Genomic DNA, 23,783 nt, shown 5'->3' with positions numbered 1-23,783 from the left:
CAAATGGAGTATTATCGTTCACACTTGGCTGAGGTACTGTGATTATTTTTGTAATTATGTGAGCTAGAAAATTACTTAAAGGAGAGAAAGACTTACATCTGAAAACTGTAATAGGTTTGCCCCAAAACTTCCTACTTGCTGAGGCTGAGTGGAATTATACAAGACTGATCCACACGCATAACAGGCACGTACATTGCATTTTTAAACAGACTGAATGCTTAAACAGTGATATTTCCTGTAGGTTAGGCAGATTCAAAACACGTTGGAAAAATAGTTAAGGTTATCCATAAGGTTATCCAATATAGAAACAGTAGTAAGGTGTAATGAAGTGAGTTCTTGTGAAGACAAGACCTGCCCAAGAACGACATAATCTGGCCTGTGGAGATCCCCACACATCCAGAAATTTGGTGGTGGGGAGAGGTGGCATTTAACACATCCACTGCTTCTTCACTACCAAATAGTCAAGCCTTGCGGCCAGCTGACATGGCCCTATATGCCAGACATGGCTTGTGCAGGGCTGGGACAATAGATTTGATCCAGTGCTTGCAGGGCCAGGGCCCTATCTAGAATACATGTGGCTGGGCCCTGAGCAAGAAGCCCAGTTCCTCATGCAAAGAGGCTGAGGCCCATGTGGCAGGTCCAATGTAGCATACACAGAACTGGGGCAGGGAACCTGATTTGGCATGTGTGAGGCCAGAGTAGTAGGCCCAATCTGGTGCATGCACAGTTAGGGTTGGGTTGCAAGCCTGAACTAGCACACAGGGCCAAGATCTAATCTGGCACATGGGGCTGTGGTCACATGCCAGGTCACGCCTGCACACTGGCTTCACACTGGATCAGGGCCATGAATAGGAGATCCATGCATCTCCCAGCCACTTGTTCTGTGGAGAAGAGATGTCTTGCAGCAGCAGATTTTGAAACTACAGTAGCAGCCATATAGATCCTAACCAGTTCTCTTCCCATATACCTCCAGATGATTGCTACATGCAACTTTTCTGCTTAGGCCTTGAACAGGTTCCAAGATTTGGCCCTGAATTTGAAAATGAAATTATGTGCAATAAACAATTATGTGTAATTTATCAAACTCACTTCTTTGGTGAAAATGCTTGCAGTTTAATTGTTGCCAACTTTTAAAACTTTCTCTCTTCAATATTTTGAGGTTGTTCTTAAAGCTCCAGCTCTTATTTACTTGGATCTGCTGCCTTTCAATAGGGGTGGGCAGGTGGGGAAAGGATTGTAATATTAGTATTGTCAGTTAGGATTAGTATATTGAAAGTTACACATGGGCAAGATTATTCAGAACATGAATATTCCATGCATTGCCATTAGATGAACAAGCGTCATAAACTTTGTTAAATTATGAACTATTTAAAACAGCCAGCATAATTAAGTTGAATTATACCATTAAGGCCAACCTACTGAAAAATATCTGTATAAATCTTGTATGCATTTAGACATTAAAGGGCAGAAAAGTAAATTTAGAATTTTCTTGTTTTTTTCTTTTCTTTATTATCTACACCATTCTGAATGGTAGAAACATAAAAATGTATTTAAAAAAATATTAATTATGCTTCTACTGAAGCTTGAGGCTGTTGTTCCTAGTCCCTGGTAGTCATGATAAAAAGCCTATCTCCATCCGCTCTATAAATGCCCTTCAGGTATGTGAAGACAGTTATCAAATCCACCCTCAAGCTTCTCTTCTCTCAGCTAAATAGTCCTAGTTCTTTCAGCCTCCCAGGCTTGGCCCCTAATACTTTTTGCTGCTCTGCACTGAACTCTTTTGCTTCTTGAGGTGTGGAGTGCAAACCAGACACTACTCCAGGTGACGCCTCACTAGCACTGAAGAGAGTGGAAAAATCACTTCCCATGCAACATTCCTGCTGATATAACCCAGTATATGCTTTGGCCTTTTTTCTGCACAACAAGAACATACTGTTGGTTTATATTCAGTTTATGGTCCACTGTAATCCCCAGGTCCTTCTCTGTTGTACTGTAGTCTGACCAGTCATTCCCCAGCCTGTATTTGTGCATACAATTATTCCACCGCAAGTGCAGGTCGTTACATTTGTCTTCATTGAATCTTATCTAGTTTAGTGCCATCGATTTAAAAAAAAAAAAAATCAGAAATATGTGACGATAAAGATGAAAGTAGGTAGGTATCAGTAGGTATCACAGCCAGGTATCTAATTCCAGTCTATCAATGTGAAACTTATTACAAAAATCCAAAGTTGCAACAAAACAAGTTTAATAATATGTCAAACTAAGATGTGCAAGCAATTCAGTTTTACAACCACTAGATGTCAGATAATATCAAAACAGAAGGAGAGACTGTTTAATGTTATTCTTTGACGGCACTGATCTAACGGAAAAAAGGGAAGTCTTTCTAACCAAGAGTTAAGACACTGAACCTTTTCCATTAAGTATAGTTCTAACTGCATTATAATGTATGAATGTACTGACTATTTAAAAACACAACCAGAAAAAAATGCTTTTAATGCTGCTAAAATATTAAAAGTAAAACACAGGCTGATATGAAAATGGCCCTACAATGCTCCACTTTGACACACTTCATTTCATTATCAAACTGACAATTATGACAAAATGTGTCAGATTAAATAGTTTTATAGCTAAATTATAAATAATAGTAGGTATGTCAGGACTTTGGACGTCATGTATATTATGAAAAGACAGTAAACAGGGCAGTTTGTTAAAGATAAAAAGACACTCATGAGTGGTGTGCATACTGTAAATAGTGGCTTCTGCTTCGGCAACTTATCACACTCATCAATCCAACTGAAACAATGTTGTTTTCTAGGTGCATGACTCCATAGAGAGGAGAGTACTACTTGGAAATAGCACCAGAAAAGTAAAATCCTTAGACTGGATTAGCTGGGCACAGAAGGTGGTTCCCAGTCCCACCACACATTCTTTGAGTTACCAATCAGACTTCACACCACATTACCTCATTGCAACTGTATGCCAATACAGAGCATCATAACATACAAATACTATATCCCTTATTGTACCAAACATGTTTTCCTAATCGTTAAATTAGAAATAGAGGGAAGGCACACAACTCTGGAATTAAACAAGTTCTTTTCCTATTTTTATAAGAATCATCTTCATATTCCATCTCTCATGAGATACACTGTGCAGTCTAGTCATGAACTGGAGTTTTAAAAAGCAGTGAGAGGTAGTCAGCTGTGTTAGTTTGTAGTTAGGCAGAAGGAACAGTAGAAATGCATCTTATAGACCAGTGGGGGGAATAACGTTTTTGGGAGGAATACTACAAGTTAACTCTGCACACTCCTCATATGGTACTCCAATTGTCTTGTGTCCAATCTGCTGCTCTGCTTTCTGCTTCCTTCCCCATCTGCTGCCCTCTTTTCTGCTTTCTGTCCTACCCCCTTCCTGATCTTGTCATATATAGAGGCTGCCCTTGCTACTTGCTACATGCTGTAGGCTGGTAATGCCTGTTACAGACTAAATCAGAGATACATAAGCATTTATGGTCTTAGGTTCAATTCATCAGGTGTTGCGTTGGATAAAGTGAGATTGGGTTCACAAAAGCTTAGGCATTTCTGATTTAGTTACTCTAAAAGGTGTAGCTCTACCTTGCCTTCTGTGTTAGAAAAGAAGTGGTTCCCAAAAGGATTTAAGTAAATATTTACCGTGAAATCTTAATATATAGGGTTGAAAGATAGTTCCAGAGTTGCAACTTCTTTAACTTCTCCAGAGTTGTAATAATCTCTGACTCCTGGATACTGCATACTAGGATTCGGATTCTGCTGATAGCAACTTGATTCAGTGATTCAAATCACTGTCCCAAATTGATTTGGCCAAATCTGATTCTGAGATTTAGCTGCTGTCAAATCGGCTGAATCTCTGAATCAAACAGGTCCCATCCCCTGCACGCTATCTCAGCCCCATCAACGGCTGCCCCGCCTGGCCCCAACATCCCAGCTCTTTAAAAAAAAAAAAAAAAAAAAAGCCTTGCTCTCATCAGTTGCTGCCATGAAGGGGGGGCAATTCCTGCTGCCCCCCACTGCATGGGGGGCTCTGCCACAAGCCCCCAGAAGCCCCAGTGGCTACTGCAGCAGCTGGTGAGTGCAGGCTTTTTTTTCCTTTTTTTTTTTTTTTTTTAAAAGGTGGTGGGATGCTAGGACCGGGTGGGACAACCATTGATGGGGCTGGGAGAGTGGGCAGGGTTGGTGGGTGCTCAGGGGGAGCAGGCAGCAGATGGGGCCTGGTGGGGGTTCCCCCATGGTCCCTGCCCCCCTCCTGCTTACTGGCACAGTCTGGGCCTAGCTCCCTGTGGCAGCAAGTGGGGACTGTCCGAATCTCTAAATCCCTTCAAATCTTTCCCAAATTGATCCAGAGAGCTTTGAATTGATTTGGACCTTTTTAGGTTTCCCAATTTGATTCAGATTTGGAGATTCAGCCACCGAATTGGGCCTAACCTCCTCCAAATCAAATCAGCACCCAAAGGTTTGCCCAGCCCTAACGAGTACCATAGTGTGTTGCAACCTATATAGAACTTTGAGGTGGGGCACAGGTTGCAATAAAAACTCCTGTATCCCCGATCTCAACCCTACCACACGTACCAGGTAAAAAGAGCTCAGCAAAATAGAAAAAGCACTTGCGATCCAGGACAAAAGTCACACTTCTGTAAGAGGTGGCTGCGTTATTTTGTACAGCAAAAGCCTCCCACTTTCTTGAACAGCAGCGTGGCAGGGTATTGTAGGTGCCTGCCACTTTTAGGGCCAAGCCAAGTGGCCAGCAGGTGCTTAATTGTGGCAGTCATTTTAGATCCATGGCTACCTATATAAACAGTGCAGTTTACTGCTGGCAAGGCAGACAGTAACATTGCTTGGCTGCAAGGCTGTCTGGAATATCCTGGAGGTAAGGAAAGGAGCTGTAGGGGATGGTTTGGAGGCTCCTGGTCCTGGGCATGACCTAAAACTTCACTCTGCTGGGAGTGGGTGGTAGGGGTGCCTTAACCCCAGCCCTTACTTGTGGGTGGGCCATGTAACACTGGAGCAGGGTAGGCCACGTAAACTTCTGGAGGTGCCTCAGCCTACTGGGGGAGTGACCCTGCAGGGCCAGGCATGCTTCCAGGAGCACCTGAGCTGGGAATGGGGGACCCCAATCCATAAAGGTAGGCAGGAGGCGAAATCCCTGCTGAGGTACTTGACTGGTCAATGCTGGGGCCAGGACCACAGGGTCAAAAGGGCCAGAGCCCCACTGCGAGGGATGCCCATGAAAAGTGCAGAAGCTCAGGGTCCCAACTGGGCCTGAGATGGGCCAGGGCTTACGGAAGCCAAAGGTCCCCATGGTTGGGGCCACAGCTAATGGGCGAAGGTGACAGTTTAGCTAACTGCCTGAGATGCCATCTGTGAGGCTTGGGCTGCAGTGTACGGGTGGAACAGAGCTGTGGATAGCTCCCTCCCCCCTTTTCAGGGTGCAACAATGGGCAGCCTCCCACCTTAATTAACAACTTACTTAATTACCAACAAGGTGTGGCGGATGAGACCAGCAGGTGGCGTGCCCAGAGGCAGGTGGGAAGTTAGCTTTGTGGCTAGTTAGGGACTCCCACTTTGCCACAAGCAGCAGCAATAAAAAACTACAGGAACAAAACTGCCTGGTTAAGGAGTAGGCAATTAGCAAAGTAATGCTGATAATGAAGCAACAGATGGTAGATTTAATTCAAGTTTGAATTCTAAAATGTAGAGCTCTATAATTGTGGAAATTCAATTCCAATTCTGAGGTAAAACTATGTAATGAAGCAAAATATGGAATATTATCTTTATACTCTGGTTTAAGGCATTTACAATTTGCAGCCACTGAAGAGAACCTCAATTTGCATTATGAAAAAAAAACATAGTTACAATACAAAATTGAAGGCTCTTCTGAATAAGGGAGATCTTCCTGACCATCAAGGAAAATAAACCATCAAATGAAATACCACTTACAGTTCTGGCACATCCCTAATTAAAGATAATAATTGTGTTTTCCTGCTCTTTTTAATGGACTATTTAGTGGTGCTATAAATATGGAGTTTCTTTGTTCTGGATTTAATAACAAGCAAAAATTTATCTTTGTTATTTGATTAAGGAGGAAGAAAGCATCAAGTTCCCACTTTCATGTTGTTTTTTTGAACACTTGGAGTTTCATCCCTATGATCAGCTGCCTAATTCTCACATCTACATTTATGTGTGGTCTTTAGAAGTCGCTCTTGAAGATTTTGTGGAGATTTATTTCTTTTTCAGGCACTGGCATCATGCTATTTTTTCACAATCTACACCAGTATAGTGAAAAACAGTTTAACTTTATAAATGGCATTATTTATTATCCCTTTGCTAACAATGCAGTTTCAGAAGTTTATTCTAACCTATGAATTCACTTCATGCAATATTAATGCAGCTGAAAATCACTATAGCTTGAGTTTACTCTAACCCACTGTGGTTCCTAAGCGTGTTAAAAAAGTAACCAGCCGTAAGTAGTTGGAATTAAACTGAAGGGAAGATCATCTAACTGTATTTTACCAAACAATCCTCTTAAATTTAGCAAAGCCAAGAAATATAAAGTGTATATTCTTAAAAAGCTATATGATATGCTTCAGGCAACCACCTTTATATACAGATTATGTATAGTGGAAACAAATCTGAAAAATTAGATGAAAGAGAGAATGTATATTTACTCTCTTGGCTAAGGATAAAAATGGATCCAAGTAGTATTCTCGCACAAATGTAAACTCTTTCTGAAGCCTACCAAAATACAACTAGGCCTTCGCTATTTTTATAATAATAATCATTAGTATGTGAAATTAAAATAAACATAATATATCTAGTTTGGCCAAATTACTTCAAACTGTAACACAAAAGAACTTTTTGGAAAGGTGATCAGGCCACGGAAGAGAATTGCATTTTAAATGAAAGAACGTCAAGTAAAAATTGGTGCTAGGTCTCCACCCTAGTGCACACACACTGGACCTTAAAGACACCTACTTTAAATTGTGCAAACAATGAGGCCTTTGCTCTTCCATAAGTGTCTGTTCCACCATCTATTTGCAGCCTTTGTTTAATTTATTTTCCTTCAACCACATCAATAATACAGAAAAATAAATGGATAACGAGTCAAGTTCTTTAGAACTCTAAAAGGATGTCTAGAAAGAGCAGTGTAGATCCTTCTAGCTCCCCATACCAGGGAGACCCTCCTTACTTCCCCACGCCCCTTCCTGAAGGAGTGGGAGAAGCCCGTCACTGTCCTCCTTAAAGAGCAAAGGGAGAACAGAAAATCAATCAGGGTTCCAAACCCACTGGTAGTAAGAGAAACCTTACTACAAAGTCACGAGGCAAGGAGAGATGATGGCAGGCTGTAACTACTGCTTTAAAAAGAAAACTGAGAAATAGAAATAAAATCTAACATAATGAAGGTACGATAGACTAGAGAGATAAATACACAATGTGTCTAAAATGGCAAAAAAAGAAACACCTATGTTTATTTAGCTGAAATCATATAAATATCTCTGAGTTGCAGGCTTTCCTGTAACATCAGTAGCTGTGGAAGTGGAAACGTTCTGATTTTTCCAACACTAACTTCTGACATATCTACATAAAAATGAAAACTTTCAGTAAGGACATACTGCTAGCACCACAGTATGATCACCATCCATTCTCACTAAGAAAGACGATTTCCTCAGACCAATATACATCTGTGAAAGCAGCTATGCCTATTCTTCAGGGACATATATGTGGTTTCATCCTCTAAGGCTGCTTACAGATGTGACCCCTCCCCTCCCCCCAACAAACAACACTTTACTGTCAGCTTGGCACCCTCCTGTGCCAAGTGCAGCGCATGTCCAGAAGAGGCACTGCGTTAGTATGATCTAGCTCACCCAATGTCTGCATAGATCAGGTGCTTCAGCAGGGGTTTTTGGTGCTTTTATCTGATTGAATCAGCTATTAGATAAAAATGCCTAAAAGATCAGGTGAAGTGCCCAATCTATACAGATGTTGGGGAGCCGAGTCAAACTAACATGCTTCCTCTTCTGGTATAGTGCTGGGTTTTTGTTTGGTTTTCTTTCCATGTCTGTCAGCAGCCTAAATGTTGCAAACTTAGAAGTCTATTAGTATTCACTGCCATTTGGGGTTAGATATTGAAATAAGGCTCAAGATTCTCATCTCAGCCAGATTCTACTTGTACAGAAGCTCCCAATCTTTTCTGAGTTTCAAAATCCTATTTATATGTTTCAAAGACGAACTCTATAAAGAACTGTCAGATATTCAGGTACATGGTTCCCATCACAATATTAAATAGCTAGTAAGCTATTTGGATCACAGCTGCCAGGTTCGCATAATTATCTGTCAGTAACCTAAAACTTTCAGTCTCGTGGCAAAAACGGTGGTTTAACTTAAACTGATTTTACTTATAATTTTAAATTATCAGGCATGGAATCTTGATTTAAATAATCTATTTGAATCTTGTTTTGCAATTATATTTTACCTTTGTAAAGAAAGGTCATCTCTCACCAGTTTGTAACCATTAAAAAAATACACTGCTTTGCAATTAAACATAACCTTTACACTTTATTAGGTACTACTTTCTGCTAGCTAAGTAGCACTAGGATTGCTTATTTAAGCCATTATAGGGGCTTAAAAATTAAGAACCGAATACATACATATTAGTTTTTTATTAAGTTAAAAAAAGATTTGAGATTTTTCCTTTTTAATAGATTATATTTTTAATACTTGTACTTGATGTCAAATTGGGTTTGAGTGGAAATCGGGATGGTACAAAACAGCATTTTAAAAGCACAGTAGTTGTTAAAGATGCTTTGTTAAATCAATGGAAGCATTCTCTATAGTTAACGAACTGAAGGGGTTATTTTTGGTTACCATGTCCTTCAGCATTTTAGATTTCACAGACTTATCATCTGCACTCAGTATTTACTTGTAGATTGGTGTGGTGGCATACCTTTGGGTGCTTGCCACTTTAAGGTCATGTGCAGGTGAGGGAATAGAGGGTCACGTGTAGGCATAGAGGGAAGCAGCAGAGATACCGCCCCCCCCCCCCGGGGAGGATTTTAAGGGGGAGTGCGTGGCGGTGCACTTTTGGGTACTTGCCTCTTTAAGGGCCTGAGCAGGCTGTGAGGTAGCTGCAGATGACCGCAGAGCCAATCAGATGGTCACATGATAGCCAGGAGGCCACTTGACTGGAGCAGGGTGGAACAGCCTCAGAATAAGAGCAGGCAGTTGCAACTGGGGAGCTGAAGGATGAACAAGTCCTGGCTGGAGCACAGCTGCTCCGAGGATCATTCTGGAGGTCAAGAGGAGGAGGTTTCTAGGGACCAGGGAGGGGGCAGTCCCAAGCCCTGAGAAAATGGCTATGGGCCCAAGGATAGTGTGGCTAGCTTAAGGAAGGGGCTTAGAGAGTGTGGGCCTACTGAGGGGCTAGGCAAGCACTTGATTGAAACTGGTTGTGACTGAGGCCGGGGGCTCAGATGAGCCCGATGGAATAAAGGGCTGCCAGAAGATCTCTTGGGCACTAGGCAGGTCCAGCAGGAGTTGATGGCTGTATAGTGGGTCCCCCGCTGATTAGGGAGGTCAGCTGCTGCCAGACCGATCCTCAGACTCTCAATTACTCGATGCAAGGCAGGCAGAGCTGATAGGCTGAAGGACATGGAAGCCCATCATGAGAGGCAGGGCAGGCTGTGGAGAGCTACTGGTACCTTAACTGGCCTAGAGGCAGGGCCACAGCTTAAAAGAGGCTGAAGTTCTCTTCAATGTGGGGGACATCACTGCTGAGAGAGGACAGGAGGTCAGCCAAAAAGCAGGCTGGTAGGAAGAAGGCTGAAGCCCAGCCTCCTGATGGGAGGTATTCTGCAAGGGGAGCTGAGAGAGATGGGGCCTGTGGCTGAGAAGAAGAGTATGAGATGGAAACTGCAACACAGTGCCCCAGAGTGAGCAGCCTGGGAGGAACATCTGGAAGCCCAGTGAGGGAGGTGTAAGACCAGTGCAGGTAGGCCTATATTGGTCCTGGGGTATGACCTAAAACTAAAACCCTGCTGGGGTAGGATAGTGTGGTGGAGCTGCTTGTGGTGAGGCAGCCCTCAGGAAATGCCACACTAGTGCTCCCTTAGAGACAGGCAAGTATGGGGCACAGGAAAGCCTCACTCCCCACTGCCTTGTGGGTGACTCTGTGGAGGGTAAAGACTACACCCTGAAAGAAAAGCAACAGGTTTGGGCAACAACAGGCTTGGAGGCCAGGAGGGCCCAAAGTGTGAGAGAAAGAGGCTTGGGCAACAACATGGAGGCCAGGAGGGCCTGAGGCTCAATGACAGAGTGAGGTTTGGGTGACAACACAAGGGCCAAAACGGCCTGAGGCCCAAGGCCTAAATGAGAGTGGAGCCTAGTGAGATGCCCAAAGGCAGGTGAGGTCCAGGTATGCTGACTGAGGCCTGAGCGGGCCATAGACTGACAGTGGGGTCCAGGCACATTGGCAGACACCTGAGGCCCACAGGGCATAAGGCCCAGTGAGGGGGCACGAGTAGAAGCCACAGTGAGACCCAGCTAAGGGGCCAAGGGAGTCAGAGTGGATTTGGATGCCACTGGCAAAGCATGGGACACGGTAAAGGGGAGGGTGGAGCTGTCTATTATACCCTTAGCATCAGGGCATTAAATGGGCAGCCTCCTGTATTTTTTCCATCTGTATATTTAATACATCAAGGCGTGGCAGGAAAGTCAGGGCAGACTGTCCTAGACAGCTGGGCAGGCCAACATTGTGACTGGCCCTGGGGATGGCCCCCCGTCACAACTGGGAATGAAAAAGCAGTTAGTCCAGCCAGTCAAGGAACCCAACACAGGTCTGTGGCTTCAGCCACTGATAGTACATCCCCCTAAAACACAATTCAATGATGGCCCAATTTCTGGGATATACACAAGGTAAGGGAGAGACAAATCAGTCCCTATACAGCCGATGGAGCTATTTATTATTTACTTGGTTCTTCTGCTATAATAAAAATGGTGAAACATATTAGATGAAAATAAAGCAATACAGATTATGTTTATTTTGTCATTAAGAGATAATACTACCTGGGAATGAAAAGATTTTCATTATAAAAGTACTATATACATATACAACATAAATAATTAGATAACAGGAGAAGATTCTAGAACAGTTAATTTTAATAGACTCAGTTCTGAAAAGAAGAATAGTAAAAGAATAATTGATAAATATTGGAGGTATCAAAAAAATCCATTAGTAAAATCCTAGAAATTATTTTACAAAAAAATGTTATTCTTTATTATTAAAAAGTAAGCAGAACAATGTCTTATGATTTACAATGCAATACTATTGTTAAAACGATAGTGTTACCATAGTAACAAGGTCTTCAGTAGCCATTATATACAGCTCCCTTTTTGACGGGGGATTAAGAGATCTTTCTTTCACATACATACTGGTATTTAACATGCACTACCGTTTCCTATATCATTTCAGTGAAGCAAAACAAGAAAGCAAAACCACACCATGCTGAACTGACAGATGATGTACACTCGTTTATTATGTTTTTTGTTTATCATGTTTTCAGAAGCAAGACTGCCATTCTAGGTATTCTGCCAACATTAAAAATATGCCCTATAGTTAGCCTAATTATCAGACAGCGATCAAACCAGACAGATAAATAGCTCTGTGTGGTACCACTGAATCATCCACGCTAACATCTTCCAAGTGTACGAATCTACTCCATATACACACACATTCTGAAGAGTGCAAACAATCCCAATGAATAAGAAATTAAGATGTTCACGTAAAGTCCCTCCCCTCTAAGACGTGAATCTCATATAAAATAGAGGATACCATTCTTTTAAAGATGGATAAAGCCATAAAGGATGTACATAAGATTCATACACTTCCTGCTAGTGTAGCTTTACAAACATGGTTACCACCAAACAGACACATACTGATCTTCTGGTTTGTGGTAATGTTAATTATCACACAAAGTGCAGTACAGAGTACTGGGCTGCAGTATTGGCCTGTTTATTCACCTGTTTTCTGGAACAGCTTATTAGTATTTCTATTTACTGGATAGTTTCCCTTTTTTATTCTTTCCCATTTGTTTTCCCAACTTTGGCTTTTGAAATAATTGTTTTAATAAGCTCTGAAATATCTATATTAAATTGCCAACATTTTCTAACTTTCAATTAAAACAAATTTTAAATTTGACTGTCCATTACATGAAAAACCATCAGAAAAAAAAATCAGAATCATCACATCTTAAAGCTTACAAATTTTTTAATACATCAATGCAGCCCATTAAAGAATGAAATATAATTCTTAGGCTCCCTCTACACATGATACACAGGTATCACACAATTAACTGGTTAATTGCACATTTAACTTAAGACCAGCTTCGTGTATGAAATACTTATCACACATTAAAAAGCTCCAGTCACCTATAAAGCTAAACTTTGAAAATATGTACTACTTTGACAGCTGGCTGCTTTTGAGCTTTAAATTTACACCTGCAGATGGGAACTCCATCAGCTGACAAGGCTCGTAGCCACAAACAGTACATCATGCTCAGCATGAAACCCCAAGGCCCTGGGGATTGTGGCTGCTGCAATCCTGAAGGCTTGGGGGGTGCACGAAACCTCTGGGCCCGGGGGATCACAACTGCTATTATCCCAGGTCTGGGGGTTTCAGATACTCCCTGAGCCTTGAGGGTTGTGGATGCCATGATCCCTCGGGTCTGGGGGTTTCATGCACTCCGGCCTTGGGGATCATACCTGCTGCGATTCCCAGAGCTCAGAGGTTCAAAGATTATACAGTCGGAAGGGACCCAATGGATCATCATATCTGACCCCCTGCCCCTGGCAGGAAAGAGGACTAAGGTCAGACGACCCCAGCCAGGTGATTGTCAAGCCTCCTCTTGAAGATCTCCAAGTTAGGTGATAGTACCAGCTCTCTTGGAAGCCCATTCCAAACTCTGGCCACCCTTACTGTAAAAAATGTCTTCCTAATTTCCATGCACTTCTAAGTCTCAAGGATCGCAGCTGCTCTGATCTCCCAGCCCCAGGATTTTTCTTCTTGATGGTGCATGTATGGCATGACCGTGTGGATCATGCATTAGGTTGCATCACACCTTTACCTGCACACGTAGAGGGGACCCGAGTCCTGCATTATTTTAGAGAAGATTGTGCCATTGAGATTACTTTGGGGACATTTGTCAGATGCCTCCCTTTGTGAAGACCTCAGGGACCATCTGGGCCTTAGGAAACAGGATCATTCCCCCAGTGCTTCAGTAAATCCATTGAACTTCGCTTTTACTATTGGCTTACTGCATAGACTAGTACAGTTATGACCACACCCTTCTCCTCATGGGATCACAGAAAGGTTGGGCTGGAAGAGACCTCAGGAAGTCATCTAGTTTAAACTTCTGCTCATGGCAAGATCATCATCATCTAGACTACCCTCTACAAGTGGGTGCCTGATTCTTAAAACTGCATGAAAAAAGTCTCTTGCCCATCTACTACACACAATGCCCAAAACCACTAAGAATGTCTCATCTCACTTTAGGTAAAACAGAGCCATGAAGACACTATTAATGTCCTTCAAATGCTGCTTGTTAAAATACACTTGATAGATTCTGAAAATGAGGATCATACACCCATTGCAGAGGAAGATAAAACCATCATGTGTCCATGCTGATCTGACAGTAGTATACACTTCTTTCTGACCCTAAATCTGGTGATTGGTCTGACCCTGAACAGAAGACCCATTAACAAAGAAGATCAACACACTCCAGTTGGTAACCCTAGTGTTGACTGTAGCTAACATCTAATGCTTCTGAGGAAGACAGAAACCCCCCCGCCTGACACTTGTATCAGCAGAGGGGAAAACTTCCTTCCTAGATTCATGCGGCAACCAGCAAAGCCTAGACACACAGGAAAACAAAACAGTCTGCACAGCAACCTAGAGACCACAAATGCAAGTCCAGACATCCTAACTAGAGAGCCAGAACTCCTATTTCCCTTACTGAACCCCCTCCATAAATTTCTCAACTCCTTAAGCTTCTTTCATAACAAAACCAGCTGTGAAGGTCTGCTTTATTCTCCTGTTGCTGATCATGGCCCTCTCCAGTAAGGCTCTTATTTTGATGTCCATTCAACACGCATGTGGTCTTCATAGCATGCTCCAGGCATTGCTACTCCTAGAACACCTCTGACCAATGCTTATCCAACATCTTGAAAACCATTACTGAAGGAGATTCCACAACTTCTCTAGACAGTCTATCCTGCTAACTTACTTACAACAGCAAAGAAGTTTTTCCTCAGACCCAATCTAAATATGCTGTACTCCCCCTGTAGATATCTTTTTATTACCCGCATATTGTGAGAATGCAGCTCTGTAAAGCACAGGACCGCTACTGTGAATCGCACTCGTTCAGGAGAGGCAATGAAAGGAAGGACTATATTTGCATCAGGCACATTGCCTATTACTGCAATGGTTTCCAAAAGAATGGATGATTTTTTCCCATATGTAAAATGTTTTGATGCAAGAGGAAAGCTGCACAATTTCTGAGGGGGGTAATATATTGCATATTTAGCTGTAATTCTCAATTCTTCGTTTATATTTTTTTCATAGCCCTGCACCTGTGTCTGTATCCCTTCTCTTTCCTTCCATCACCCAGGTTCTGATCTCAATCAAAACTGAACGCTAGCCTTCCATCTACTTTTCATTGTATTTTCCAATTTGTAAAATCTATACTATTTTAAATATATTCCAATCCTCCAAAAAACAAATCCCAGAGTCGAGTTCTTTACTCATGCAAATGCACACAAAAGATAAAATACATGTGCTTTATAAAATTCATTCAGTGGTGTTCAAAATGATAAAATACTCACACTTGTGAACTAAACGTAACTGCCCGTATCATCACAATGACCAAGATGACAATTGTTAATATGAGAGATGTAAGAGATACCTGCAAGTAAATCAAATATGGTATCAGCTGGATGGTCAGAAATTAAATATTTAAATATCTATTTCAAAATCATAATTTCTCTCAAAAAAAGGAAAAAGTTTCTTTAAAACAACTAATATTGCAATGGATCTTTTGTAAAAAAACAAAACAAAAACGAAAAAACATTCATAGCCTTTTTCTTTTACTTCCAGTCATCCTCTTTCTATGGTTCTATGTTGGAGACAAAGGTTTAGTCCACTGCAACCACCGAGAGTGTAGATGTCAGAGATGCTTTCCACTCACTTCATTTGAAATTGCAGAGAATCAGTATCTTTTTCAGTCAGGCCCACAGTATCTGCCACTAAAAATAAAAGCTTACCTTTCTTCCTAACAGTAAAAAGAACATACAATTATGTAGGTGCAATAATCTTTATTTTTTAGTAGAGACAAATATTTTGGATTGGAGCCTATTTATCCATACGCTCCTGTATTTTGAGGATGCAGGTTGATTAGTCCGTTTTATTCTATTACTTGGGGGTCATGTAACATGAGATAATCTAAATGTATAAAGTATAAAATAGATTTTCCCCAGAAAACATTAAATAAAAATACATGAAGTTGACAAGAGCTGCATCTGCCTATGTCAGATCTAAGTTGGGCTTTATTTCATTCTGGTCACGTGAGATGCTTCAATACATTTTATATTCATGGTGTTATAAAGCATACATTTGAAGGTGTTTTAGCACATAAGTCTTGAATTCTAAATTCTTATCATCATGGACACATGGATTTGCTTGTAGAGATAAGACTGCATAGCTGGGGTAAAAGTTTGCTTGGACTGCTTACTGGTTACTATTTTCCACCATGATCACTGTATAAATTACGTGATCTTCATTTTTAGGGAATACGATACAAGATTCAGGGATTGAACCTGCCATCTTTGTTAGAAAGACACTTTTTGCATCAGTATTTGAGCCAACTCCTCCTCACAAAATTCATGCTGATTCATTCAAGTGACAGCCATTATTAATGAGAGTGGTGCTCTGCTCAATACTCTAGCCAGGGTATCTGAAATGTTTTGCTCAGTCTTTATCAAAGAAAATTAGTTCAGCATGAGCTATCCACGCATGTAAAGAGCATAAAACAATCTACAACTGAATATGAATTGGATTTCAAAGAGAATTGCAGAAAATTATTAATATTCAAAATAACACCCTGTTAAGCAAAAGTAATAGAATTTGTTTTTAATACTTCTAAATATTTGGCAATCTGAGCAATTCAAGTCATCCAAGAAAAATGGCTGATAATATTCACAATGAGATGGTACCCAAATATGGGGAAAACTTAGCCAATTAATTTAATATAATTTTCTACATTTATGACTGTCAAAATTATATTATAATATGTAATGTTGTAAATTGCTTCAACCACCTAACCCTTAACGATTTAATTCTATCAGCTGCAGTCTCTAGAACGTACTTTCCATTTTTTACCCTGAGAGATTGTGGGTTCTCTCTCACTGGAAGTTTTTAACAGGTTAGGAAAACATTATTCTGGGATGTTTTAGGGTTGAAAAAGGGTTGGACTAGAGAAGTGGTCACCAACCTGGGGATTGCAATTGACCTGCTCGATTCCTGAGCCTTTTTAGGTTGATCCTGGGCTGAAGGGATAGCTGGGTGCATGCACATACCCAGCGCCATCAGCCCCAGCAGGTCAATCTGGGAAGGGGGGAAGGGGGCCACAGAGGCCCCTGCAGAGAAGGGATGACCTGCGGCTCAACCAGGAGCAGGGGAAGGCAAGTAGGGCCCCAGCCTCATTGGGTGGTGGAAAGATTGGAACCCCAGGGTGGTCCTCCAGGGGCATGGGGTGCTCCCTCCCTGTCCCTGAGGGTGGAGGAGGCAGAGGCGGCTGCTGTAGTGCCTCAAGCCTCAATGCAGCTGGCTACATGTGGCTAGGCTCAGCAGTGGGGACTCATGTGGTGTCAGGCACCAACCTGGATGGGTCTGGGACTCTCCATCGCTGAAGGGTACAGCCCAGCAGGGGCTCATGCCCCCCACCTGTCCCCCCCAATCTGTGCTTTGCGACAAAGTGGCTCCTGCTGCAGGCTGCCTGCTGTACCTGGAGCAGAGAGAGGGAGGGTGCACGGGCCAGTGGAGCACAGATGGGGGTAGGGGAGGGGGTTATGGGCCCTTGAGGCTTCTACCAGGTTGTACCCAGCAAAAGGAGCCCCACGCCCCTGGGTGGTGGAGTCCCAGGCCCAGCCAGACCGGGGCCCGATGCCACATTCCTTTGGTTGCCAGGCATGGCAGAGAACTGGGGTCGGGACTGGGACTGTCCGCCACCCAGAGGCACATGGTGGGGTGCTCCTGCTACTGGGAGCAGCCTGGCGGAGGCCTTGGGAGCCTATGCCCCCACCCCCCACCTGTGCTCCAGGTACAGCAGCAGCTGGCTCATCCCAGAGCACAGGGAGGTGGGGCCCGGGCCTCAGGAGCCTCCCCCCCGCCCCACACCCATGGGTGGTGGAGAGACCCAGACTGGGCCAGGCTAGGACCTGACCTCAGTTCTCTGTCACAACTGGGCTGGGGGTGGGGATGGGTAGGTGGGACAGCATGGTAGATCCTGGGGTGCCCTTTACATCCAAGAAGTGATCTTCACCATAAAAATGTTGGAGAGCACTGGACTAGAGGGCTGTCTGAAGTCTCTTCCAGCACAACTCCCTTTGATTTTATAAACACTATCATTTTGACACCCATGTCTATATTTCTCCAAAAAAAAAAAAAAATAGTTGTAACATTTCATTTAGTTATATTCTTTTGAATGTATAAAGTTTATTCGAAGTGTTTGTTGTGAAAGTTCTTTCATACATATTAAGAACAAGAATGTAGTCCCCTTTCCCACACTGGAAGATGCTATTGAATGCAAGTATTCCCTAATCCAGTGGTGTTCAACCTTTTCCCCCTGCAGGCTGTATGGGTAGTGCTTGGTCTGGCTGCAGTCTGGATGGTAATTCCAGTCCACTGTCTGGGGCTGGCATGACTGGCACTATCCAGATGTGTGGAGGAGGAAGGGGTGGGTGGGGGGAGGGAGGCTCTGCAGGTAGCATTTGGCCCATGGGCCAGCAGTTGAGCACCCCTGCCCTAACTTTTGTGACTAGGTGAGGCACAAGATCTTATTCCAGGGGCATCTGAAACTGATATATGGTTTCTTTAGTAGACTTATAACATTTAAGTCTCTCAGTTACAACGCCAAGGAGAACTCAGGACCTGAGAACAAGTCTGTCAGTACCAGGACTATTCAGTTCAAGGTCTGAGCCACGCAAGCAGTAGGAAGCACTAAAAACCCAATCTAGTACCGTTTGCAGTCAATGGACAGTCTCCAATTGACTTCAGTAGGATTGAAACAAGCCAGGAAAACCCAATGTTAATAATGGGAAAAGGAAGAGGAGACTAAATGTGCACTTTTTAAAAAAATACAAAAAACAGGATTTAACCTCTGTAATTGCTTTCTCATGCTGAACTAAATAGTTAGCAGTGTAAATGGATATTCTATTGTGGTATAATAAATTACATCAAAGACCACTGAGATTCACTGTCATTATGATTTACCTTTCCCAGTTTTGCTATGTCACGATACAGAGATAAAGGCAGAGTAAAGATGATGGTAGTACACAGAATAACAAAGTGACGGTCAATAAGCCAGTTATCTGGTCCAACTAAAACAAAGAGGAAAAAAACAGAAAATTTATTTTTGAAGAACCGATTTATAGCAAGGAATTTAGGGTCTGCCCCATAATGAAATAAAGTGTGACTTCAACTCCTCTCCTTTCCTATAGGAAACACACATTAAAATAAAAAGCGAGTATTAAATGGTTCTGTGCAAATATAAAAGATATACAGTTATAAAGTAATATTAAAGGCTTAAATACACATTTAAAATTGATTTGCATGATCTGATTTGTAAGTCTTCTAACAATGATCAACAGACAATGATTGTTTGAATATCATAAGTGGTGTTTACTTCAGCTGTTACCCACTAAGAAACAAAATGTATGTTGGCATGTTTAAAATCCTGTATCACCCCACACTGCATGGAGTTGTACTGAAGCTAGTTGGGGTCAACATTGGCAGAGAAATCCACTAATATTAATTAGGTAGGGTTAGGGCCTCAGAGTACAGGAAAGACAATTGTATATTAAAATAAATCCTTCACATAGGAGATCTTATCAGTAGGAGAAATTAAATGACTGTTTATAGAAACATTATGGTTACTTTTTACTAAAGAATCTCAACTAGTTGATTGTCCCTGTACTCCCAAGCTTTACATATAAACTTACCTCCAGGTATTCTTTGAAAAACTTTAGTCAAAGTGTCTCCTGTTGTTATGTTGTAACTAATCATAGCTTCAAAAAACAAAACAGAAATAAAACTTACAATTAATCAAACTTTTATTAATACAAATCAATTACGAGATAAAGACCCACACTACATACTACAGACTTCAGGATTATATGCAGCTAATAATGGAACCGAGTCAACATGGTGCATGGTGACCAGTGGTGTCCCCCAGGGTTCAGTTCTCAGACCAGTACTCTTTAATATATTCATAAACGATCTGGATTTGGGTGTTCGAAGCAGACTGGCTAAGTTCACGGATGACACCAAATTATAAGGAAGTGCCGTCACTCTAGAGATGATAGGCTGGTGATTCAGGCTGACCTGGACAGGCTTGCAAGGTAGGGGGATCAAAACCTGATGACACTCTTCAATATAGAGAAATGCAAGGTGCTCCACCTCAGGAAAAAGACCCACAACATATTTATAGGCTCAGCAGTGCTACACTCACTAGCACTATGACCAAAAGAGACTTGGGGATCATGACTGACCAAAAGATGAATATAAGACACCAATATGATGTCGCAACTGGCAAACCAAATAAAATCCTGGCTTGCATCTACCGATGCATCTCAAGCAAGACCGAAGATGTCATCCTCCCACTTTACTCAGCCTTGGTGAAGCTGCAGCTGGAGTACTGCATCCAATTCTGGGCTCTGCACTTTAGAAAGGATGTTGAGAAGCTCAAGGGGGTTCAGAGGAGAGCTACACACATGATTAGAGGTCAAGAGAGCAAGCCTTATGAGGAGAGGCTGAGAGGCAGGGGACTCTTCAGTCTGGAGAAGTGTAGGTTCAGGGGGGACTTGGTGGCAGCCTAAGTACATAAGAGCTGTGCATCAGGATCTGGGAGAACATCTGTTCACCAGCGCTCTCCAAAAACAGTCACAAACTGAAGGAAGACTATTTTAGACTGGACATAAGTAAAAACCTTATCGTCCGAGTCTCCAGTCTGGAACAGACTCCCCCCAGAAGTGGTGCAAGCACCTACTCTGGATACATTCAAGAAGTGTTTGGAAGATTATCTTGCTGGGGTCATCTGACCCCAGCTGACTTCCTGCCCTTTGGGCAGGGGGCTGGACCCGATGATCTCGTGAGGTCCCTTCCAGCCCAAATGGATATGAAATTTATGAAATCTAAATTAGTTGCAGTCTCATCCTTACTAGCCTTTTTTTTTTTTTGACTGGCTTCCTAACCTTACTGCTGCCTGTAAGCTGCCCTTCACAGACCTACTTTCAAGTTTTGAATGCTAAATGAAGAACTATTTAATGCTCACAATTTTCCTTGTATAATAGACATGAGAACTTGAAAGGGACCCAGTCAGATGACCAAGACTGTTGAATTTTGTGGCTAAGCACATTTACTTCAAAAGGGGGAAAAAAGGGCTTTTAAAACTGCCTCCGTCAAACACAGCAATTCATTGACAGCTTTTATTACAGAGAAAAATTACATGCATCCAACAGTTCGTTTCAGCTTTATACATAATCCTCTGGGCTCAATCCCGCTGTCACATGCAAGGGGATATATGTACTTATTTTACCTTGAACAATTATGCACAAAACTGATTTTACAAGAGTGCTAGTCAATGTTATAGTTATTTGTCCTGTTGCAGGGATGCCACTTCTAGTGTATCTTTTAATTTAAACAGTGACAGATACAAAAGTTACTGTAGGAACCTCATACCAAAGTGCATTTTAAATGGCAACTGCTGTAGATTATGCGGTAAAATTTTTTTAAGTAATTGAGGGCAGAAGAGAAGCAATATTTCAAACAGTTCCCTGATGCTTGTAAACAGTTACTGAACTTTGCAACTTGAATAATGGGAAAGGGAATAAAAGCGGTAATGCAAAGGGAAAACTGCAATAGATGAAGATACAGGTTTTGAAGTGGGAAGACTAGGTTTTAGTCCTTCTTTTCTCAATAGGCTTCTATTCATTTCATCAGGAACTTGAGTAAGGACAGAGGGCTTTAGGTCCAAACTCGCAAATCATTTTTTTACATCAAAAGATTACTACACATACTATAGATATGCATGCGTTTTTGTCTTTTACAAATTCATATATAAATATGCCCCATCATACAAATGCTGATGCATGTATTTAACTTAACTACTATAGTTAATCATTATTAGTAGGGGAAATCAACAAAAAAGCATTTATTTTAGTGGATGCATAAATATTTTCATAATTGTATATTTCCTATGATAAAGCTACTATTTTTCACGCTAAAAGGTTGGGGATTCTGTTCTAGTACCTTACTCATCTCATGATTAGAAACTCTGTTCTGATTTGTAGCTCAAGTTTATTCACTCCAAATGCATACAGATCTGTTCTTGGACCAACACTGTTCACTTAATTTGAATAGCTTTTCTCCCTTAATGAAGTTTATTCTTAATGTATTTGGACAGAACATATCCCTTCAGCTTTGCCAGGTAAAACAAACTAAGCTTTTGGTTTGTTGTTGTGACCCATGCCTTTTGTACAATATTGGATGGAATTTTAGTCTATTAATCCTGTTTTCAAGGTATTTTTTCCCTTTATATCAGTCTTCTTCCAAAGCACCTGAAATTAGTTGTCCCTTGAAAATCTTCAGCATCAAAAGGATAGAGAATGAGTTTTCTGTGTTTTAACAAGTAAAACTATTGCTACCAATGTTGGAGTGATGTCATAGCTGTAACTTCACAGGAAACATGCAAAATGCAAGGATTTGTGCATGTAATATCTTTTGTTGGGCCAATTGCATGGTTGGGATATATCAAAACAAGAAGAATGCATTGCATTTGTAAACTTCAGGACCTGAAAAAATGCACTCCATTCAAAAGTTTGTCTCATTCTATCCCCAAAACTGAAAGAGTAGCTGCTTGATGGCCAGGCTATCAGAGATCCAGCCCTTTTACCTCTCTCTCCCATGAAGGAGGAGGAGGGAGAGCAGAGAACTGTGGGATCCTAGACACCCCTGTAATGCTACGAGTAACTGTACAAGGGCTATGTATACAAAACTGAAAAGATCCTCTTTGAAACAGATACCATTTTTACTATTTTGTAGCACTTTCATGATCTTTACAGAGCTACAAACAGCATGTAGCCTTTTTTAAAGCATTTAGAGGGTGAATTTAGCTTTAGAAATGTAATGACTGCCCATGACCTTAATATTCAGCTCTAGTCACTAAAAGCATAAGATTCAAATATACCTGGGATGAAAGCCTGGTGCAGCTGAATCAATGGGATTTTACCATAGACTTCAGAGCCAGAGTTTCACACTCTGAAATGAACCAGACCTAATAAAATGTCCTAATACATTTTCTTACTTCAGATAAGGACATATTATGAGTTAAACTGTGAAGATCTAACTATTGTTTTATGGTGATATTATTTTTAATTGACTGGCAAGACAGATAATAAAATTATAATTATAAGAACAGGAGATACTTGGATTTAAGTGTTCTCAGTTTCATTGCCAATATAACGAAACACAAAAATGAATTCTTATCCTAAAAATTCATTTTTAAGTATTTTAAGCTAAGATGATCTCTTTTTTGGTAATACAAATAGGACAACTTTAAAGGAATAACTTTACAGTAATCTTACCAATAAATGGATATAAAAATTGCAGAGTGGAGAGGATTAGGTACCCTACAAAACCGTATGTTTTATGTACCAGTGCTTGATAGGTGTTCATACCAGAGAGATTTCCTGCTTTAATTAGTAATATAATGGAATAATCTGTAAACAATAAAGACATATTGGAGATTAGCTTTGTGGTTTTTTGTTTTTTTTTAAACACGTTCCAAGAAAACAGTTTGATAAATTTTACAACAAAAGCAACCTGCAATTATTGACTGAAATGCATGGGTTTACCTTAAATCAACTTTACAATGGATTTAAACATTAGAAGTCAAGATATTCAAAAGTGTAATTTCCACCATGGATGTGTAACAAGTTTACTCACACATATTACAAGTCTAATCTTTGACTGTGACAGAACACTAAGGTAGTCAAAATTGCACACTCTGGCCCTACAGCTGTATGCAGCCATGCAAAACACTACACTGAGTTCTCTAAATGGAGTTACAAATAATTAAATTCCCTGGTCTCTGTGTCTGATATCTAATAAATGGGAATCAACTTATTTTGCCACTAGATCTAGTGATGACTATTGGGATTTAACAGTGTAAAGCTGGTTAAATCCTGATCACTGATTTTCATGACTCCTTTTAGGTAGTATTTGAACCCATAAAAATGGCCCTATAAACTTTTTTGTACTGTGTAAAACTATGAACCTCTGCACGACTTTTGGCTATAGGAGCATATTTCTGCGTATCATAAATTGCAGCATCAAGGACATGAAACTAGCTCATATAACATCCTAAACTTCTAAAAAAAAAAATAAAAATAAAGGGTCTTTAAGTCTGCATCCTAGGATTAGTATGT

At 41.2% G+C, this 23,783-nt stretch overlaps 1 protein-coding gene across 4 annotated transcripts in view; it reads right to left on the bottom strand.

Annotated features, from left to right (window-relative positions):
- SLC38A11 (solute carrier family 38 member 11) overlaps positions 1-23,783 on the bottom strand; it is a 51,788-nt gene that overhangs the window by 22,030 nt on the left and 5,975 nt on the right. For all 4 annotated transcript variants that reach the window (XM_090045596.1, XM_090045595.1, XM_090045597.1 and 1 more), the window contains exons 4-7: positions 22,941-23,075; positions 19,299-19,364; positions 18,571-18,677; positions 14,907-14,986 (exon numbers count right to left, since the gene is read on the bottom strand). In XM_090045596.1, the coding sequence (XP_089901722.1) occupies positions 14,907-14,986; positions 18,571-18,677; positions 19,299-19,364; positions 22,941-23,075 (388 nt within the window). The remainder of the gene's footprint in view (positions 1-14,906; positions 14,987-18,570; positions 18,678-19,298; positions 19,365-22,940; positions 23,076-23,783) is intronic.

Source organism: Crocodylus siamensis, chromosome 4 (assembly GCF_052110815.1).
Source record: "Crocodylus siamensis isolate JL-2025a chromosome 4, ASM5211081v1, whole genome shotgun sequence".
Taxonomy (NCBI): Eukaryota; Metazoa; Chordata; order Crocodylia; family Crocodylidae; genus Crocodylus; species Crocodylus siamensis.
Note: the sequence above shows the minus strand (reverse complement) of the source record. Positions and strands in the feature narration are given on the sequence as shown.